The sequence below is a fragment of the Misgurnus anguillicaudatus genome, chromosome 3 (genome assembly GCF_027580225.2).
Source record: "Misgurnus anguillicaudatus chromosome 3, ASM2758022v2, whole genome shotgun sequence".
Classification (NCBI taxonomy): domain Eukaryota; kingdom Metazoa; phylum Chordata; class Actinopteri; order Cypriniformes; family Cobitidae; genus Misgurnus; species Misgurnus anguillicaudatus.
The window spans coordinates 23,225,293-23,243,217 of NC_073339.2; the positions used below are offsets into that span (position 1 = coordinate 23,225,293).

At 43.5% G+C, this 17,925-nt stretch overlaps 1 protein-coding gene across 1 annotated transcript in view; it reads left to right on the forward strand.

The window, feature by feature from the left end:
- Positions 1 to 16,830, forward strand: part of lmo7b (LIM domain 7b) — a 109,130-nt gene extending 92,300 nt beyond the window's left edge. Inside the window, 1 exon segment of the mRNA XM_055206644.2 lies at positions 15,912 to 16,830. Coding sequence (XP_055062619.2) covers positions 15,912 to 15,930 — 19 coding nt within the window. The 3' untranslated portion in view covers positions 15,931 to 16,830.
- Positions 16,831 to 17,925: the final 1,095 nt, after the last annotated feature.

The window sequence follows — 17,925 nt, forward strand, 5'->3', positions numbered from 1 at the left end:
ACCGACGAATTGGGAACTCGCTTAGAGGGACTACTACTAAAACGCCAATGAACTTGGCATTGAGATATTTGCATAATGCTGGCGCCGCCCGCCAGGTGCGTATATAAGCAGCAGGTGCAAATATGGAAATTAGCTTCATTTCGCTGAGAAAGCCAGAAAGTGTGACCGGCAGATAAACAGCAGGGAGCAGCCCTGTGGCGACGGGACGTGACGTCTCCGTTCTCTTCCTTCAGGGAACATGGGTTACATACGTAACCGAGACGTTCCCTTTCAGTCGGTCACTTCGACGTCACGTCGTGACCGACGAATTGGGAATCCCTACCAAAACGCCACTGAGGGCTGAACTCTTCCAGTGTCTGCGTAAAGCCCTCCGGTTCCACTTAAGGAGAAGGAGAATTAGGTTTTAAGGCAGAAGGCCGGGCACTAGATGTTCCTTTAACCCCACAGTAGTGCCAGCGACTGGGAAGCGCCCTATCTGAGTGGTATAGGAAGCGGAAGCCACCGCCCCTGTAAGGGCTAATGGTGGGCGAAAGTCAACCATAGTTGAGGTATAAATGACAGCCGTGGCTGTGTAAGCAAAGCAGTGCTCTGCTGAGGGTAACGTGGGCTAGTAGGATTAACCCCACGGAAAAATACTCACAAAGGATGCCCGAGCCAAACACATAGGTTCGCGAGGATGCAGCTAGTGAGAGGCTGGCAGCGGATGCTCCGCAACATCAGGCTGCCAAGGCACTGAGGAAGACAAATCAAACCATTACGCATTTTTGCCTAGATGGCCTTCCATATTGGTACTCAATTTGGAGCACCAGTCGGAGGCTGCAAGCCGACCTGCGAGCCTGTTCTCTGTGCTTCCCCTAACGAGGAAAGAACACGAGAGGAGACAGGCTAGACACGAACACTGTAAAATCTAATGAACGTATTAGGTGTCGCCCAACCAGCAGCTCTGCAGATGTCTGTTAGCAAGGAACCACGAGCGAGTGCCCAGGATGAGGCAACACTTCTAGTAGAGTGAGCCCTCAAATTAAATGGACAAGGAATCCCCTGCAGATTATAAGCAAGGGCGATAGTATTAACTATCCAATGAGACATCCTCTGCTTAGTGACAGCTTTCCCTCTCTGCTGACCACCGTAACAAACAAAGAGCTGATCTAAGGTCCTGAGGCTTTGTGTGCGATCCACGTAGAGGCGCAAAGGGCAAGCAAGGGCGATAGTATTAACTATCCAATGAGACATCCTCTGCTTAGTGACAGCTTTCCCTCTCTGCTGACCACCGTAACAAACAAAGAGCTGATCTAAGGTCCTGAGGCTTTGTGTGCGATCCACGTAGAGGCGCAAAGCGCGTACGGGACATAATAAAGCCATGGTTGGGTCTGCCTCCTCCGGGGGCAGCGCTTGCAAGCTCACCACCTGATCTCTGAAAGGAGTGGTGGGAACTTTGGGCACGTAGCCTGGCCTGGGTCTGAGTGTTACGCTCGAGACATCAGGACCAAACTGAAGGCACGAATCGTCGATGGAGAATGCATGAAGGTCACCTACCCTCTTAACAGAGGCCAATGCGAGCAGGGTCAGAGTTTTCATAGATAAAAACTTCAGACTCACAGACTGCAAAGGCTCAAACGGAGGTCCCTGCAGGGCTTTCAGCACCATGGACAGGTCCCAAGGAGGAATAGAGGGAGGGCGCGAGGGGTTTAGCCTACGAGGGCCTCTTAAAAACCTAATAACTAAGTCGTGCTGGCAGACTGATCTGCCGTTAATAAGCGAGTGATGAGCAGAAATAGCGGCGATATCAACTGTAATGGTGGAGGCTAACAGCCTACCATCTAATCAGTGTGGGAGGTATGTAAGCACGATATTAATGGGGCATTCTCGGGGGTCCTCGCATTGCGAAGAGCACCAATCGACGAAAAGGTTCCATTTAAGTGCGTAAGCCCGTCTTGTGGACGGAGCTCGAGCCGCAGCGATGGTGTTAGATACCGCTTGCGATAAATCACCTAAACCTTGTAAGCGCTCAACGACCATACGTGGAGATCCCACAGGTCGGGGCGCGGGTGCCATAATGTGCCCCTTCCCGTCTGGGGGTGAAGTCGCCATTCGGCGGGGCGTGCAGCTCGGGAAAGCGTGTCTGCCGCTGTATTGAGCGTACCCGTAACGTGAATGGCACGAAGGGACCTCAGATAATTCTGACTCCAAAGGAGGAGATGACGGGCGACATGTGACGAGAGCGCAAACGGCCTTGACGGTTGATATACGCAATGGTCGCAGTGTTGTCGGTGCGTACTAGTACATCCTTCCCTCGCAGCTCCGTAGCGAAGCGTACAAGTCCCAGATATACAGCCCACAACTCGCGGCAATTGATATGCCAGTGCAGCTGGGGTGCTGTCCACACCCCGAGGCTGCAAGCCCGTCGTATGTGGCTCCCCATCCCGTGTTGGATTCATCTGTGTGTACAACAGCATGCCACGAGATCTGTTTCATGGAAACCTCTGCTCTCAGAAACGCAGGGTCTGACCATGGGGGGAACATTAGGCGACACGCAGGTGAAATGGTTACACGATGGATGGCGGCGCGCCGCGCTCTCCTCGGGACTCGATCGTGAAGCCAACGCTGAAGCGGTCTCATATGGAGCAGCCCGAGCGGTGTCACAGCCGCGGCTGCTGCCATATCCCAGTAGCTTCTGAAATTGTTTCAGAGGGACCGCATTTTTCCCTCGAATGAACCAGGCAAGTCAGAATTGACTGGACGCGCGCTTCTGTTAAACATGCTGATAAATCGATCGAGTCCAGTTCCATCCCGAGAAAAGAGATCCTCTGCGTGGGGCAGAGTTTGCTCTTTTCCCAGTTGACCCGAAGACCCAAACGGGCGAGATGCCGAAGCGTTAAGTCTCTGTGCTCGCAAAGCATCCGCCAAGAAAGCGCTATTATAAGCCAATCGTCGAGGTAAGCCAATATGCGAACACCGCTCTCTCTCAGGGGCTTTAACGCCGATTCCACTACTTTCGTGAATACACGGGGAGAGAGAGACAGCCCAAATGGTAGTACTTTGTATTGGTATGCTGCCCCTCGAACGCAAAGCAGAGAAACGGTCTGTGACGAGGGAGAATGGACACATGAAAGTACGCGTCTTTCAGATCTATCGCTGCAAACCAGTCTTGGGGGCGTATTGACTGAAATATCAGTTTCTGTGTTAACATTCTGAAGGATCGTTTTTGGAGAGTCTGGTTCAGAACGCGCAAATCCAAGATCGGTCGTAACCCACCGCCCTTTTTTGGAACTATGAAATACGGGCTGTAAAAGCCTGAGCTCATCTCGGCTGGAGGGACCGGCTCGATCTCGTCCTTCGCCAGGAGGACATCGAGTTCTGCACGCAGTACATGTGCATCGGACGCTTTCACTGTAGTGAAACGAATGCCCAAAAATTTGGGTGTGTGCCGGTTGAATTGAATTTCGTAGCCGAGGCGGATCGTGCATAATAACCAACGGGACGGGCTGGTAAGCTGAAGCCAAGCTTCCAGAGACCGTGCGAGGGGAATTAACAGCACTACCGGAGAGCTCGCGGTGGGGCAGACGAGCGGAACAGGTGAGACTGCCGGTGCGCGCGCCGTAGGAGCGCACGCAACTACTGTGTGTGTGTGTGTTGTGACACTGACCTGAGACCGCTGAGGGTGCTGGTGGTCTGGTCTCCTCAGTGGAGAGCTCGGACTCCTCAGGACACCTGCTGGTGATGGAGGAGAGGGAGGATGAGCAGATGAATGCCCGCTCACGGCTCTCTCGATCCTCTGAAGACCTGGAGAAGGAATAGGAATGCACTCTTTTTGTGGTTTTGTGTGTGCAGGCTGTGAAGCCGGCACAACAGAAACAAAATGAAATCAAAGATTTTCCACCAGGCCCTCCTCCGGGGGAAGGAGCGGTGCGTTCACCGTCTCCCGAAGAGTTATCCCATCCGATCCCAAGTTGCCCGTCTCAGGGCCGCTTAGATCCCCATTTGCCACCACGGGAAGCGGGCGGGGCGGGCTGTCGACGGCTGTTCCCCCTCCGTTGCCTGGATAATGTCCTGGGGGGACGGAGGCGAGGAGCAGACTGGGCAGCCGGTGCTGGTGGACGAGAGGCAGGCCTCTTGCACCGGGGCATGATCTTTGAGATCGCTTCAGTCTGCTTCTGAGCGGCGGTGAACTGATGAGCAAAAGACTCCACCGACTCGCCGAATAGGCCAGTCTGTGACACTGGAGCGTCCAGGAACTTGTTCTTGTCTGCTTCCGTCATGTCAGCCAGACATAACCATAGGTGGCGTTTTTGGACCATGAGTGTAGACATTGCACGACCAATCGCCTGCGCCGTCACCTTCGTTGCGCGAAGAGCCAGATCAGTGGCAGCCCAGAGCTCCGAGAAGACGGGTGAGTCGTGTCCTCCCTCGTGCAGATCCCGTAAGACCTTCGCTTGATGGACCTGGAGCAAAGCCATTGCATGCAGAGCCGAAGCCGCCTTTCCACGATGGTGAGGGAGGTGAAGGGGGAGGGCTGAATCGGCCGTAACCGGGTAGAGTACGGTGACATCCAAGTCCGTGACAGCTCCTCGTGCACCTCAGGGAAGAAAGGTACTGGTGGAGAGGGCTGTGAAGCCCGGGCAGCTTTGAAGAACCAATCATCCACTCTTAACCCATTCTAACCCTACGGTCTCCGCCGCTCGAGCGAGCACGGCCACCATCTCCAGGTCAAACTCCGGAGTCACGACCCGACCAGAGGGGGGAAGAACGTCGAAGTCAGCTTCGGAAAGAGGGGGCCCACCCTCGCATGTTGCGGTCAAAGTGGGTCCAAAGGGAGGCACAACGGATTCTACAGCGCTCGTAGAACACGATGCTGCAGTCTCCATAGGCACCTCTACCGGCTGAGGACGGGAAGGCTGAGAGCCGGAGGACGAATCCCCCGACCGGCTCAGCACAGTTAGACGCAGATCGTCCTTAGAGAGCTTCCCGGCCGCTCCGTGGCGGCAGTCAGAACTCACCGGATGCGGACGCCGTTCCCGTAGAAACGACAACCGCCTGCGTAAATCCAGAAGGGACATCTCCTCGCAGTGAAAACATGCACCCCCAGCGAATGCAGCCTCCGCATGCTCGATGCCCAAGCATGAAAGACAGTGCTCGTGACCGTCCTTTGGACCCATGTACTTGCAGCGTCCAAGAACACACGGACAAAAAGCCATCCTGAAAAGAACGCTGATCTCTGGATATACGAGAGAGTGGCTGCCTTTAACAAGGCACAAAGCTCTCCGTATCACTCTTTTAGGGAAATTCACTCTAGATGCTCAGTTGATGATGCGCACAGGGATCAGCAACGCACTCACTAAAACTCAAAACAAAAAAGATGCAGAGTAGTGGAACAACTGCGGCGTCCGCTGTGGTACTGCTTGTCCAACCAACTTCAGCAATCGTTTCCCACCAGAGCAGAGAGTAGCTTCTCAGTAGCAGATACTGCCGGCTTTCGAAGCGAAAAAGCTAATTTCCATATTTGCACCTGCTGCTTATATACGCACCTGGCGGGGTGGCGCCAGCATTATTCAAATATCTCAATGCCAAGTTCATTGGCGTTTTAGTAGTATACGAAGCAGATTGGTCCCTCTAAGCGAGTTCCCAATTCGTCGGTCACGACGTGACGTCGTAGTGACCGACTGAAAGGGAACCATGGTTGTGTAGGTTTTTGAAATGTCTTTTTTGCATAACTGTCAAGTTTTGGATTGAAAAATAAGGAAAATTTTCCGGCACCCACCGCGAGCAGTCCCACCACCCCAGCTCCAGTATTCCTTACTACATTTATTCCTTACTACTATATATATTAGGGGTATTATGTAACATTGCTTGTCTTTACATTTACATTTTAGTTTCATTCCACACATTCTTATCATTTATATTGCTTTTCTTTTACAGTTTTTCTTTTCATTTCACATAACTTTTGTACAAATTTGTTGCAGACTTTGTATTTTTTAATATTCTTTTTTTATGGAGTATTTGTGGGCTGGGTCAAAGTGGTTAATTTTACATGAGAGTAGAGTGCAAACAGTTCTGTTGTCTAGAGTCATCCTTTTCCCGTGTGAGATGCTAAAGTCGCAGTAACAAAACTTACAAAACGAGTGACTGTCCCCCACCCTGCTCCTCTTCAAAAAAGTAAATTCGCTGGTTCATTGATCGCGGTTTACATGAGGGTTTTGTTTTTTATCAGGAGTCCCTTCTGTCTCTGTCGTAGCGTCCATCACTCATCATCTGACCTCACACACTAACCTTGTGACAGTTATCACGTGTGACAGAGCTCAGATTGGAAATGTATTTTTTTTCTCCGCCTGGGCTATTATTATTTTTTAAATAACGCAGGTTAAAATATGGGAGATTTACGGGAAAATACTAATAAGGGAGGACGGTGGGAAAGAAGGGTAAAATACTGGACTTTGTTGGCCAAAACAGGATACTTGACAGGTATGCTTTTTTGTAATTGGCAAAAGTACATTTTTGTCTATATGTATGTGTGTGCTGTGTGTTAACCTTCATGGCAGCCGGAACTGACTCTGTTGGGATCGAGGACGAGACAGGGAGAGAGAAACAAAATCCTTTTAGCGTAGGGGCCGTTCGCATGTAAAGGAAGTTTCACACAGTGTTGTGGTTTAATATCTGCTCGGTTTCAGACAGGCTAGCTATTGCGGCACTAGTATATTATATTATGGCGGAAAACAAGCTGGACTTCTTTTTCTTGGCTGAGACATGGCTGAAGGTAGGAGATATTTCACCAATGTCAGAACTTTTGCCGCAAGACTGTTTGTACTTTAACACGCCGCGAGAAACCGGGCGTGGAGGTGGCATTATGACTATTTTTAAGAACGTTTTTAAATGTCGACAAATAATGTTTGCACCCTACAACAGCTTTGAGCTACAAGTATTTCAAATCATGTCAACAAATCCAATCACTATTGCATTGGTATATCGCCCACCCAAGGCAAACAAAGATTTTATCTCGGAATTCTCGGATCTTGTAGGTAGACTGACAACGCAGTTTGATTACTTTTTAATCCTTGGAGACTTGAATATACATATCTGCTGTGCTAAGGATGCAATCTCAAAGGAGTTTGTGAATGTGATGGATTCGTATGACTTAATACAATGGGTAAACGGGCCTACTCATAGATTGGGCCATATGTTAGATCTGGTTTTATCTCATAATTTGCCCATTCAGGACCTAAATGTCGATGAAGTCCCCTTTTCAGATCACAGATCAGTGTTTTTAATCTGTGTATTGCTATGACTTTAATAAGGCCTCTGACAAAAGAGCAGACTAGAAAAATAACACCAGCGACGAGTTTGCAGAGCTTTATGATAGAAAGTATGCAACCATATGCTCTGAAAATGCACTTTGCTCTCTAAGGATTGAAGAACATCTTTTGTTATTGCTCCGCTCACAAGTAAACATACTAGTCATACTTCCCCGCCATGGGTAAATGATGACATTCGCACGCTGAGACGACTGTCTAGGCAGGCAGAGAGGAGATGGAGAAAATCTAAAATTCAAGTACATTTTGACCTGGTTAGAGAATCTTTGGTTACATTTCAAATGGCCTCAAGGGACGCCAAGCACAAAATTTATTCTGAGACTATTTTAAAGAATGTTAAAAATCCCAAAGTGTTATTTGCATTTTGCATTTTGTTGAACTTAATTATTATTTTTTAATTATTCTATTACTTCATTATGTATAGGAATTAAGAAAGCATATTTCCACCTGTAAGGTGAGTTGGACCAAATTTTACTTAGAAAGGAGGCCTTTTGGATATGAGAACTTGGTTTTAAGGTAGATTTTGATTTGGGTTGTTTTTTAGAATTATTATGATATTAAAAATTGATTGGACTTACATTATTTGGCATCTTAAATGTATGTGTATTTTCTGCTTGTATTTTTATCAACTTATATTGATTGTTTGAAATTTATGGAAGACTTTATAATTAGTTTACTAATGAATCATTGGAGTATTGGATGTACAGCGGGGAAAATAAGTATTTAACACATCAGCATTTTTATCAGTAAGGGGATTTCTAAGTGGCCTATTGACACAAAATTTCCACCAAATGTAGCCATCAAGCCAAATATTGTATTCATACAAAGAAATCAGAACATTTAAGTGTACAAGTTGAGTCATAATAAATAAAGTGAAATGACACACAGAATAAGTATTGAACACATGAAGACAACAAGGTGCAAAATGGCATAGAAAGCCAGGAGATCACCTGAAATCTGTCAGTATTGAGAGAGAAACCCTGCCCCCTATAAGTACTAATTGATATCAGCTGCTTTAGTCCTAGTTGATGGCCTATAAAGGCTTTTCATTACCAAGGAGGCACACAGGAAAGACTTCATGATGGGTAAAAGCAAAGAACTCTCATAAGCAACGATCTTCATAATCTTATCGTTGAAAAGCATTTTGATGGGAATTGTTATAAGCGCATTTCCAGAATGCTGAATGTTCCTGTGAGCACTGTGGGGGCCATTGTCTGCAAATGGAAACAGCATCACTTTATCATAGGCCAGCCACGATCAGGTGCTCCACGTAAGATCCCTGTCCGAGGAGTCCAATAAATAATCAGGAGAGTTCTCAAAGAGCCAAGAACCACTCGGCCAGAACTTCAGGAAGACCTAGCATCAGCAGGTACTGTTGTTTCAAAGAAAACTAAAAGCAATGCACTGAGCCACCATGGCATCTATGCACACTCACCACGCAAGACTCTATTGCTGAACAAAAAGCATGTTGAGGATCGGTTAAAGTTTGCGAAAGAGCATTTGGAGAAGCCTGTGAATTATTGGAAGACTATAGTATGGTCAGATTAAAGCAAAATTGAACTTTTTGGCAGTCATTCTACACACCGTGTTTGGAGAAGAAATGGCACTGCCCACCACCCCAAGAACACCATTCCAACAGTTAAGTTTGGGGGTGGAAGCATCATGGTTTGGGGCTGCTTTTCAGCAAGGGGTACTGGCAGACTTCATATTATTGAAGGCGGGATGAATGGAGAAATGTATCGGGACATTCTGGAAAAATGTTGCTGCCATCTACCAGAAAGCTGAAAATGAAAAGAGGGTGGACATTTCAGCAAGACAATGATCCCAAACACAAGGGCAAGGAGACAATAGCACTATTCGGACGGGATTCGTTTTCCAAACGACGTTTGAGTTTCAGCGTGTCCCCCAGGACGTCTGTGATTTTATGTACCGATTCGGACGGGATTAAAATGATGCAGGCTATTCTAGAGATGGGAGTGTCTGTTTCATGCATTTGGGCTTGCAGTAGCACGTGCTCTGGATACGCGTGTTTGTAATGTTAAATATTTTGCTTTAAATGTAAAATCATGACAGAACATGTAATTTATTAATTTAATTTTAACAAATCAAAATAAAATATACAAATCCTACTAAAGTAACGTTAGCCTACGTGTTTTATATAACTGTCTGCTTATAACAAACACAAAGTAATGAAGAAATAATGATTAATAAAATGTAATATCTTTATTAATTAACATTACCATTCCGGAGTTGAACAACTTTGAACGGAGTTTCTTATAATGTTAATGATATTACAGTGTTTAGTCTTAACAGTGTATGATATTCAGCTCGTCTTGATTTAATTATTTTATTTTGCCGAATGCGTAAAAACATCCATATCTGAATGAACAGGACTCAGGAAATACAATATACGCGCATTAGTAAGACCTTACGGCAGATCATGTTGGCCAAAACACGAAATGAACCACGTTTTCAAAAGATATTGCGGGCAAACACAGACATTTGCATCCGGACGGGATTAATTTCTCAGAGGACCTCTGAGTTGGGCGGAAAAACAGTAGGTAAATTGCTCTGGAATTTTTACGGAGGTCGTCAGAGAAAAACACAGACATGGCCAATTCGGACGGGATTAAAAACACAGAGGACCTCTGAGAAGCACGATTTTCTCAGAGGTCCCCCTGTAAAACGAATCCCGTCCGAATAGGGCTAATGAATTGGTTTCAAAGAAAGAAAATCAAGTTGTTGAAGAAAATCTATGGAGAGAAGATCCACGTTCATAAAAGAGGCCCAAGGAAACTTTAAGATTTAAAAATCATTTGTGTGGAAGAATAGGCCAGAATCACTCCTGAGCAATGCAGACAACTGGTCTCTCCATACAAGAGGCATCTAGAAGCTGTAATCACCAAAAAAAGGCTTTTCTACAAAGTATTAAATAAATTGTGCTCAATACTTATTCCCTGTGTCATTTCACTTTATTTATTATGACTCAACTTGTATACTTAAATGTTCTGATTTCTTTGTATGAACTCAATATGTGGCTTGATGGCTACATCTGGTGGAAATGTTGTGTCAATAGCCCACTTAGAAATCCCCTTACTGATAAAATGCTGTGTCAAATACTTATTTTCCCCGCTGTAATTACCTTCACCTGTGTATAATTAGCACTCCTATTTATATTGTTCTATTGTACTTAATTAGCCTGGTACCATCCTCTGCTATTTTGTTTCGCTTCATAGAAAGAGTCTGGCTGGGTATAATTGCATTTACCTTCTCGTGGGGGGGGTCTGAAGTTTAAAATCATTGGTGTAAACGTAAGCATAACGTTTGGTTATGACATGGATTATGAGTCGGCTCAGCCGCATCAAACTTCCGCTGTAAACATACGTATACACACTCATTTGCAAATTTGAAAAATTGTGGGTATGATGAGAACAAGCCGACTACAGCCAATGTTACTACTGTAATTGATAGCAACGATCCAGATTCAAATGCCGCTCCCGGCATTTGGTCCAATCAGCGCAGGCCGGTTCATGTGGTCCAATCAGCGCAAGGCTGTGAAAAATCTGCCTGTCAATCACAGTACCTGCACGTGCCACAGATCCCCCTCCCCCTCGCGCGTGTTACAATATCACGTGCATCCGCCTGAAGTTATAGGTGTTTTGGTTTGAACCCAGCGTGATGGCAGACAGAACATCTTCCACTGTCACAGGTGTGCAATTGTTTTGCACCAAAAATACCTTCATATCCCTACTTCAGAAATATGTAACGAGCTGGTTTAGTGTGTTGTGATTCAAAGCACCTTAGCTTAGCTGGTGACTGGTGTATTCTTCTGGGTGGAGGCACTCATATTATCCAAACCAAACCATGCCCCAGCGTGATTGTCCCCCTTCCTACTTCCCCAGATGCACGCACTCTCACTGTATTTTTATCAATCCGAGACCGTGCGTGCTTTCGTCATTAAGATGTGATTTTTTTTGTTTGAAAAAAGCAGGAGATGCTCTCTTAACACCAGAACCCATCGTAATGTTAAGCCTGTTATTTTATCAGTTTGTTGCGTGATGACACACAGCCCTCTCACATGCCATCATATTGCTTAGTTTATCTGTCACATGTGCAGCTCAGACATTCACGTAACCCTACTGCGTGCATCAAAAGGTTTTTACGGAGGCAGATGAAGGTGAGTGGTCATGCAGTTGACGTCTCTCCTTTTGAATCGCGCTCAGACACGATTGCGCTGGCACGATTGGGCTGGCACGATTGCGCTCACAACATAGTCTTCCGCAGCTGAGCCCATGTCAACCGCGCTCCAGCCCACCTCTGCAACCGGCCGGGGTGCGATTAACCAAACCGCGACCAGGCACGGAACAGAGCGATCCGGGAGCGGTAACAGCAAAAACACGAAATGGGATCACGGAAAACGGCAGCTTTAAGAGTTTATTATTTTAGAGTTTAAATTTTTTTATTTAAAGAGGATTTTTCAATTAAATTTTATTTATATAGCGCTTTTCACAGTTGTTAATTGTTGCAAAGCAGCTTTACATAAGTAGATGTAGAGTAGAACACAGAAAATCAATAGATAATATAAGATGTAGAATATAGCGGCTAAGGTTAAACCTTACAAGCAAGCGTATTGATAATTTAATGTTTACAGTAAAGTGCTAAGTTAAGCCAAAGTTGGCTGACTCTCCCTGGGATGAAAAACCCCCCTAGGAGAAAACCCGGTGGGAAAAACTCCTAGAAGGACAAAAACCCTTGGGAGAAATTAATATATTTACATATATAGATACGGTAGGTATAGGAAGCCGGATTAAACTGGTTCAGCCAGTGGTTGTTGGTCGTGCATCGGCTAGGCATCACGTTGAAGGACAGCCAGTAGATAAGCGGTGCGATGACCTTAACAGCAACAGGAACTAGGTCTGTTTGTCTCATTGTCCTCAGGGTCGAGGACGAGACAGGGAAACAAAGACTCTATTTCTATTAGCGTAGGGGCCATTCACATGTAATGCAAGTGTCATACATTATAGTGGTTTATGTCAGCTCAGCTCCAGACAGGCTAACTATTGCAGCAATAGTATATTACCCATATGAGGTATGTGAGTGCTTTGTTGTAGACAAAATAACTACTGCAGGAAAATTACATTTACTGGACATATTTTATGTGAATGCTTTGTTAAAGAAGAATGTCTTAAGTTTAGATTTAAATTGATCGACTGTGTCTGATACTCGAACATTATTTGGTAAATCATTCCAGAGCTTAGGGGCCAAGTAGGAAAAAGATCTACCACCTTTAGACACTTTTGATATTCTAGCGATAATTAAAGGACCAGAATTTTGTGAGCACAGTTTACGTGGTGGATTGTATTCTGATAGTAGTTCTTTAACCCTCAATCGGTCCTTGGGGTCAATATGACCCCAAACGACATTTCATTGGTTAACAAAAAAGGTTCCCTTCATCTCAGAGATGTAAAACTTTGTGACTTTGCCTAAATAATCTATCTTTACATGCACAAAAAAACTGGGCTTGATTCGGTTGTTCTAAAGGTATGTAAAAAAATTTTTTATCAATCTGTCCCTTGGGGTCAATATGACCCCAATTGAAAGTGAATGGGAAATGCAAAAAAATGTACTTTTTTTCCATTTGTCAAAAAATAAATATCAATAAATCCAGCGTAAATCTGAAAATTTTGACACAGAAATGAAGGCCTGGTACTTGTGCACAAATGCAATGCAAAAAACACATGCTCACACAAACACACACAAATACACACACACACAAACACACACAGGTGTGACTGCCACAGAGAGCATTTGTGTGGAATTTGGCAAATAAAATCAGTCACAAATGCAGAAAATAACACATAAAGGGGTGTGACATAATGCACACACATGTACACTCACAAACATGCTCACACACGCATGCACGCACACACACACACAAACACACACACACACACACACACGAATGATCTTTTTCTCTCCTTCTCACGCACACTCTCTCACACACTCTCTCTCTCTCTCACACACACACACACACACACACACACACACACACACACACACACACACACACACACAAACCCACACACACACACACACACAAACCCACACACACACATACAAACCCACACACGCACACACAAACCCACACACGCACACACAAACACATACAAACAAACGCAGACTACCACAGAGAGCATTTTTATAAAATTTGGCAAATAAAATCAGTCACAAATGTAGAAAAAGGATACAAAGGGGTGTAACCTAATGCACGAACATGTACACTCTCTCTCTCACACACACAAACACACACACAAACACAGACACACTCACATGCTCTCTCCCTCTGCCTCTCACACACATTCTCTCAAGCACACATGCTTGGCTCTCTCTCTCTCTCTCCCTCTCTCTCTCTCTCTCACACACACACACACACACACACACACACACACACACACACACACACACGTGCGCGCACACACACATGCGTGCACACACACACACACACACACACACACACACACACACAGACACACACACACACACACACTTACACTCAGTCAAATTTCTATGGCATTTTGTAAAAACAGACATTTCAAAATGCATAAAAAACTATAAAAAAATTACTATTTGACATAATATTTATTTTTAATATCCTTTCTAATGTTTATATAAACATAGATTTACAAAATGTATCACAAAAGTAATGATTTGAGCAGTTGTCCATATCCAGGAAAATGAATGGGTCTCTATGGGAATCTGCCGGTCTAAATGATTTAATTTCTACACTGTAATTCTCTTATGTTTTTTTCTAAAAACCGATGCTTGAATTCAACACCTCACACCTATATTAATATCTAAAAACAATTTAAATCAAATTTAGATAATAATTTATGTGAATTTTCATAAAAATTTGATATTTTTCAGGAAAGCAAATTGTGTAGTTGAGGATTTTAGTGGTAAACAGGTACAAAACTACTTCAAATCTCTCAAAACACAGCTTTATTGTATAGATGAGAAGTAAACAAAAAAAATGATATATTATTTGTATTATTGAAAATGTATATTTTTCTTACAATTATGCTTTCAATTTTGGGGTCATATAGACCCCAAGGGCCAGAAGTGTAAACAGAAAACGAGGAGCGTTTGAGGGTTAATATACGAGGGCGCTCTGCCATTTAAGGCTTTGTAGGTGGTTAGTAAAATTTTAAATTGTATGCAATATTTAACTGGTAGCCAATGTAAAGATGCCAGAATTGGAGTAATGTGGTCATACTTTTTAGATCGAGTAAGCACTCTTGCGGCGGCGTTTTGAACCAGCTGTAACTTGTTTACCTGATTTGAATGGCATCCCCTGAGTAACGAGTTACAATAGTCTATTCTAGAGGTCATAAAAGCATGGATAAGCTTTTCTGCATCTGATGCAGACAGCATATGGCGTATTTTTGAGATATTTCTAAGATGGAAGAATGCTGTGCGGCAGACGTTGGAGATATGACTATAGAAAGATAGATTGCTGTCGAACTTTACGCCTAAATTCTTAACCGTGGAAGATGCCACCACCGTGCAGCCATCTACGGACAACTTGTAATCTGACATATTATGTTTGGAGCGATTTGGTTCAATAATAAGTATCTCAGTCTTATTGGAGTTTTGCATAAGAAAGTTATGTGCCATCCAGTCCCTAATATCACTAATGCAGTCTGTTAGCTTAGCAAACTGGTGGGTTTCGCTAGGATGTGACGAGATGTAAAGCTGGGTATCATCCGCATAGCAGTGAAAACTTATGTTATGTTTCCTGATAATGTCTCCTAGAGGTAACATATATAACGGGAATAGGATGGGGCCTAGAACTGATCCCTGAGGTACGCTGTATTTAACGGGGGAGTGATATGACTCTTCCTCATTTACATAAACAAAGTGATATCGATTGGTTAGATACGATCTAAACCAGGCTAACGCCTGACCACTGATTCCAACATAGTTTTCTAGTCTATTGAGTAAGATTCTGTGATCTATTGTGTCAAAGGCTGCACTAATGTCTAGTAATATAAGGATTGAGATTTCACCACGAAATCTCAATCCTTGAGATTTGTTAAAGTAGTTGCTCTTGTTATATGATTAAGTGGCGGTTTCCCGGACAGGGATTAGACTAGTCCTAGACTAAAACATTTTTAAGAGCTGTCCAAACTGAAAACAACTTGCACTGACATATCTTAAAATACATCAGTGGCCTTTGTTTTGCCTCAAAATGCACACAGGTAATGTTTTTAGTAAGGCATGTTTGTTAAAACCAGATATATTTCCTAATTAATCTAAGACCTAGTCCTGGATTAAGATAATCCCTGTCGGGGAAACCACCCCTAAAATTATTATATGATTATTATATGATTATTATATTATATGATTAAAATTATTATAATTAAGCCCTTATACAGTTATTTGGGGGTAAAATGGTGTTTTATGCAATGGTGTGTGCCTAATAAAATATGATGCACTGGGTCAATAATTGCCGTTTTGATCCTTTATTTCAAAAACCTTTTTATTCTGGAATGTAGGTCTCTTATTTTGATATCTGTTAACTAATCTAATGTGCATTTTCTTTCTCAGTGCGTCCCACAATCCTTAAGTGACCAGAATGCATTGCAACAGATTGAAGAGGAATGTACCACAGAAACCGCTTCAGGAATCACAACTACTAGTACAACCTAAATTACGGTTTCAACATCCAGTTAAAGTTTGACCGTTTTTTTATTTCTGTAATTTTTCTCATATTGTGACTGATCTGTTGTGAAAAGTTAGAACAAGAACAACACAACATCGTAGCACCCCTGAGGTTATTCCTGTAATGGCTTACGTTCAAGGTTAGATGGAATGCACAGCTGTTCTTATATTACTTATTACGTGGCATTAGTGACATGTAATTACATGTCTAACGTGTCCAATAATTCCTAAGAGATTTTGTATGTGCTTTTTTCATGTAACTCCTTGCAAATAACTCATTTAAATTTAGCATATATTATATTATAATATTTTATTTCTTTAATATAAACTTTCCTTCCTCAGATTTATCGTAAATGTTTAAACACACTTTATTTGTTTTTGAATCACTTATCTACCACTTTTCTCATTGGTTCAAAGCACATGCTGGTAATGGTAGTTGGACTGTAATGCAAGTGAGTCATTGTTCTGCATTTGTAAATTTAAAGTTTCAAGCAAACTGCCTATTGAGTTAAGGGAAAAACAACATGTGGTCTGTCATGCTTTTTAGGAAGAGATGCTGTCCAGTATGTGGGGATCTGAGCAAAAACAGTACAGCTTTGTTTTTCTGTTTCATGAATACTGGATTTTGCCAATCCATGTGACTCACACAAATAGGTGTAATAAGAACAAATAGATTGGTTCAAGCACCTTTGCATATTAGCACTTAGAATGTATATCCGTATCATATCTGTGTTAGGAAACAGTTTATGCACATTGAATTATGTTTTGCTGTCTTCTCAAATTTAAAATAAATTTTTACTTTTTATTGCAGCCTGTTTTTACCTGTATATATCATCTTTCGAAAAACATGTTCTTCACTCTTATTAGGGTAATTTAAGAGTGGCTTTGTATGCTTTTGCATAATTTGCGAAAAAAAAAAAAAAAACAGTACGATGGTCTTTTGCCCTTCTATTCATAACATCTCGGTCCACACAGAAATCTTTTCCCCCAGCAGCTAACATTCTTCCCAGAATTGTTATGGAAGCCATGACCTTAGTGCGCTAGCCGCACGGGTTCACATCGCGCATAAAGCACAGCTTTCCGTTGATGTGTGCAACTGAGTTTAATATATGTCCTCTTTTCTAGTTTAGCAATGAAGTTCAATTCACAGAATTTGAGATCTGGATCTGCTGACTGAGGGATCAGAACTCCTCTGAGAAAGCAATGGTCAATTGGTAGCATTCTTTATTTAATATAGAGCCAAATATTGCTGCAATTATGTTTCTGTTATAGAAATATAAAGCCTGTTCCAGGTGAATGATACTAAGCACAAGTCACAAGTTGAAGTCCAGTATGTATTGGGCGCCTGACACGATTAGTTTCTTTTTATCTTGTGCCCATGATAATTCACAAGTTTTCACTTTTATGCATGATGACATATAATCTCTAACATTGGTTGATCTTATGATCTGTATTTTTTTCTCTGGTCCATTCAGCTAGTTCATGACACATGCCCTATTTTAAGGGCACATTTGTACTTCTCTTTCTTTATATGGCAATGCAGTGAGTTTAGGATACAGTTTAATTTATTTAGCCTATTCTTTATCATCTTGGCAGAACTAGGGCTGTCCCTTTTAAAGCCCTAAAGCAGGGCTATTCAATTGGCGGCCCGCGGGCCAAACCCGGCCCCCAAGGTAATTTGATCCGGCCCTTTATGTAGTCTGTAAAAAAGACATCTCTAAAATAAATTTAGTAAGTTAGACAACGGGCCGTACAGTTACGAGTTGATGCGCGTGCGCCTGTTTCATACAGCATGAGCTGCAGAGCGCGTCACGTGACTGGTGCGAGCAGCTGTGTCACGTGATTATATTCCCGCTTTGGTCCACAAGTTCAAAGCGATCGCCTCCCCCGCTCGCGCCCG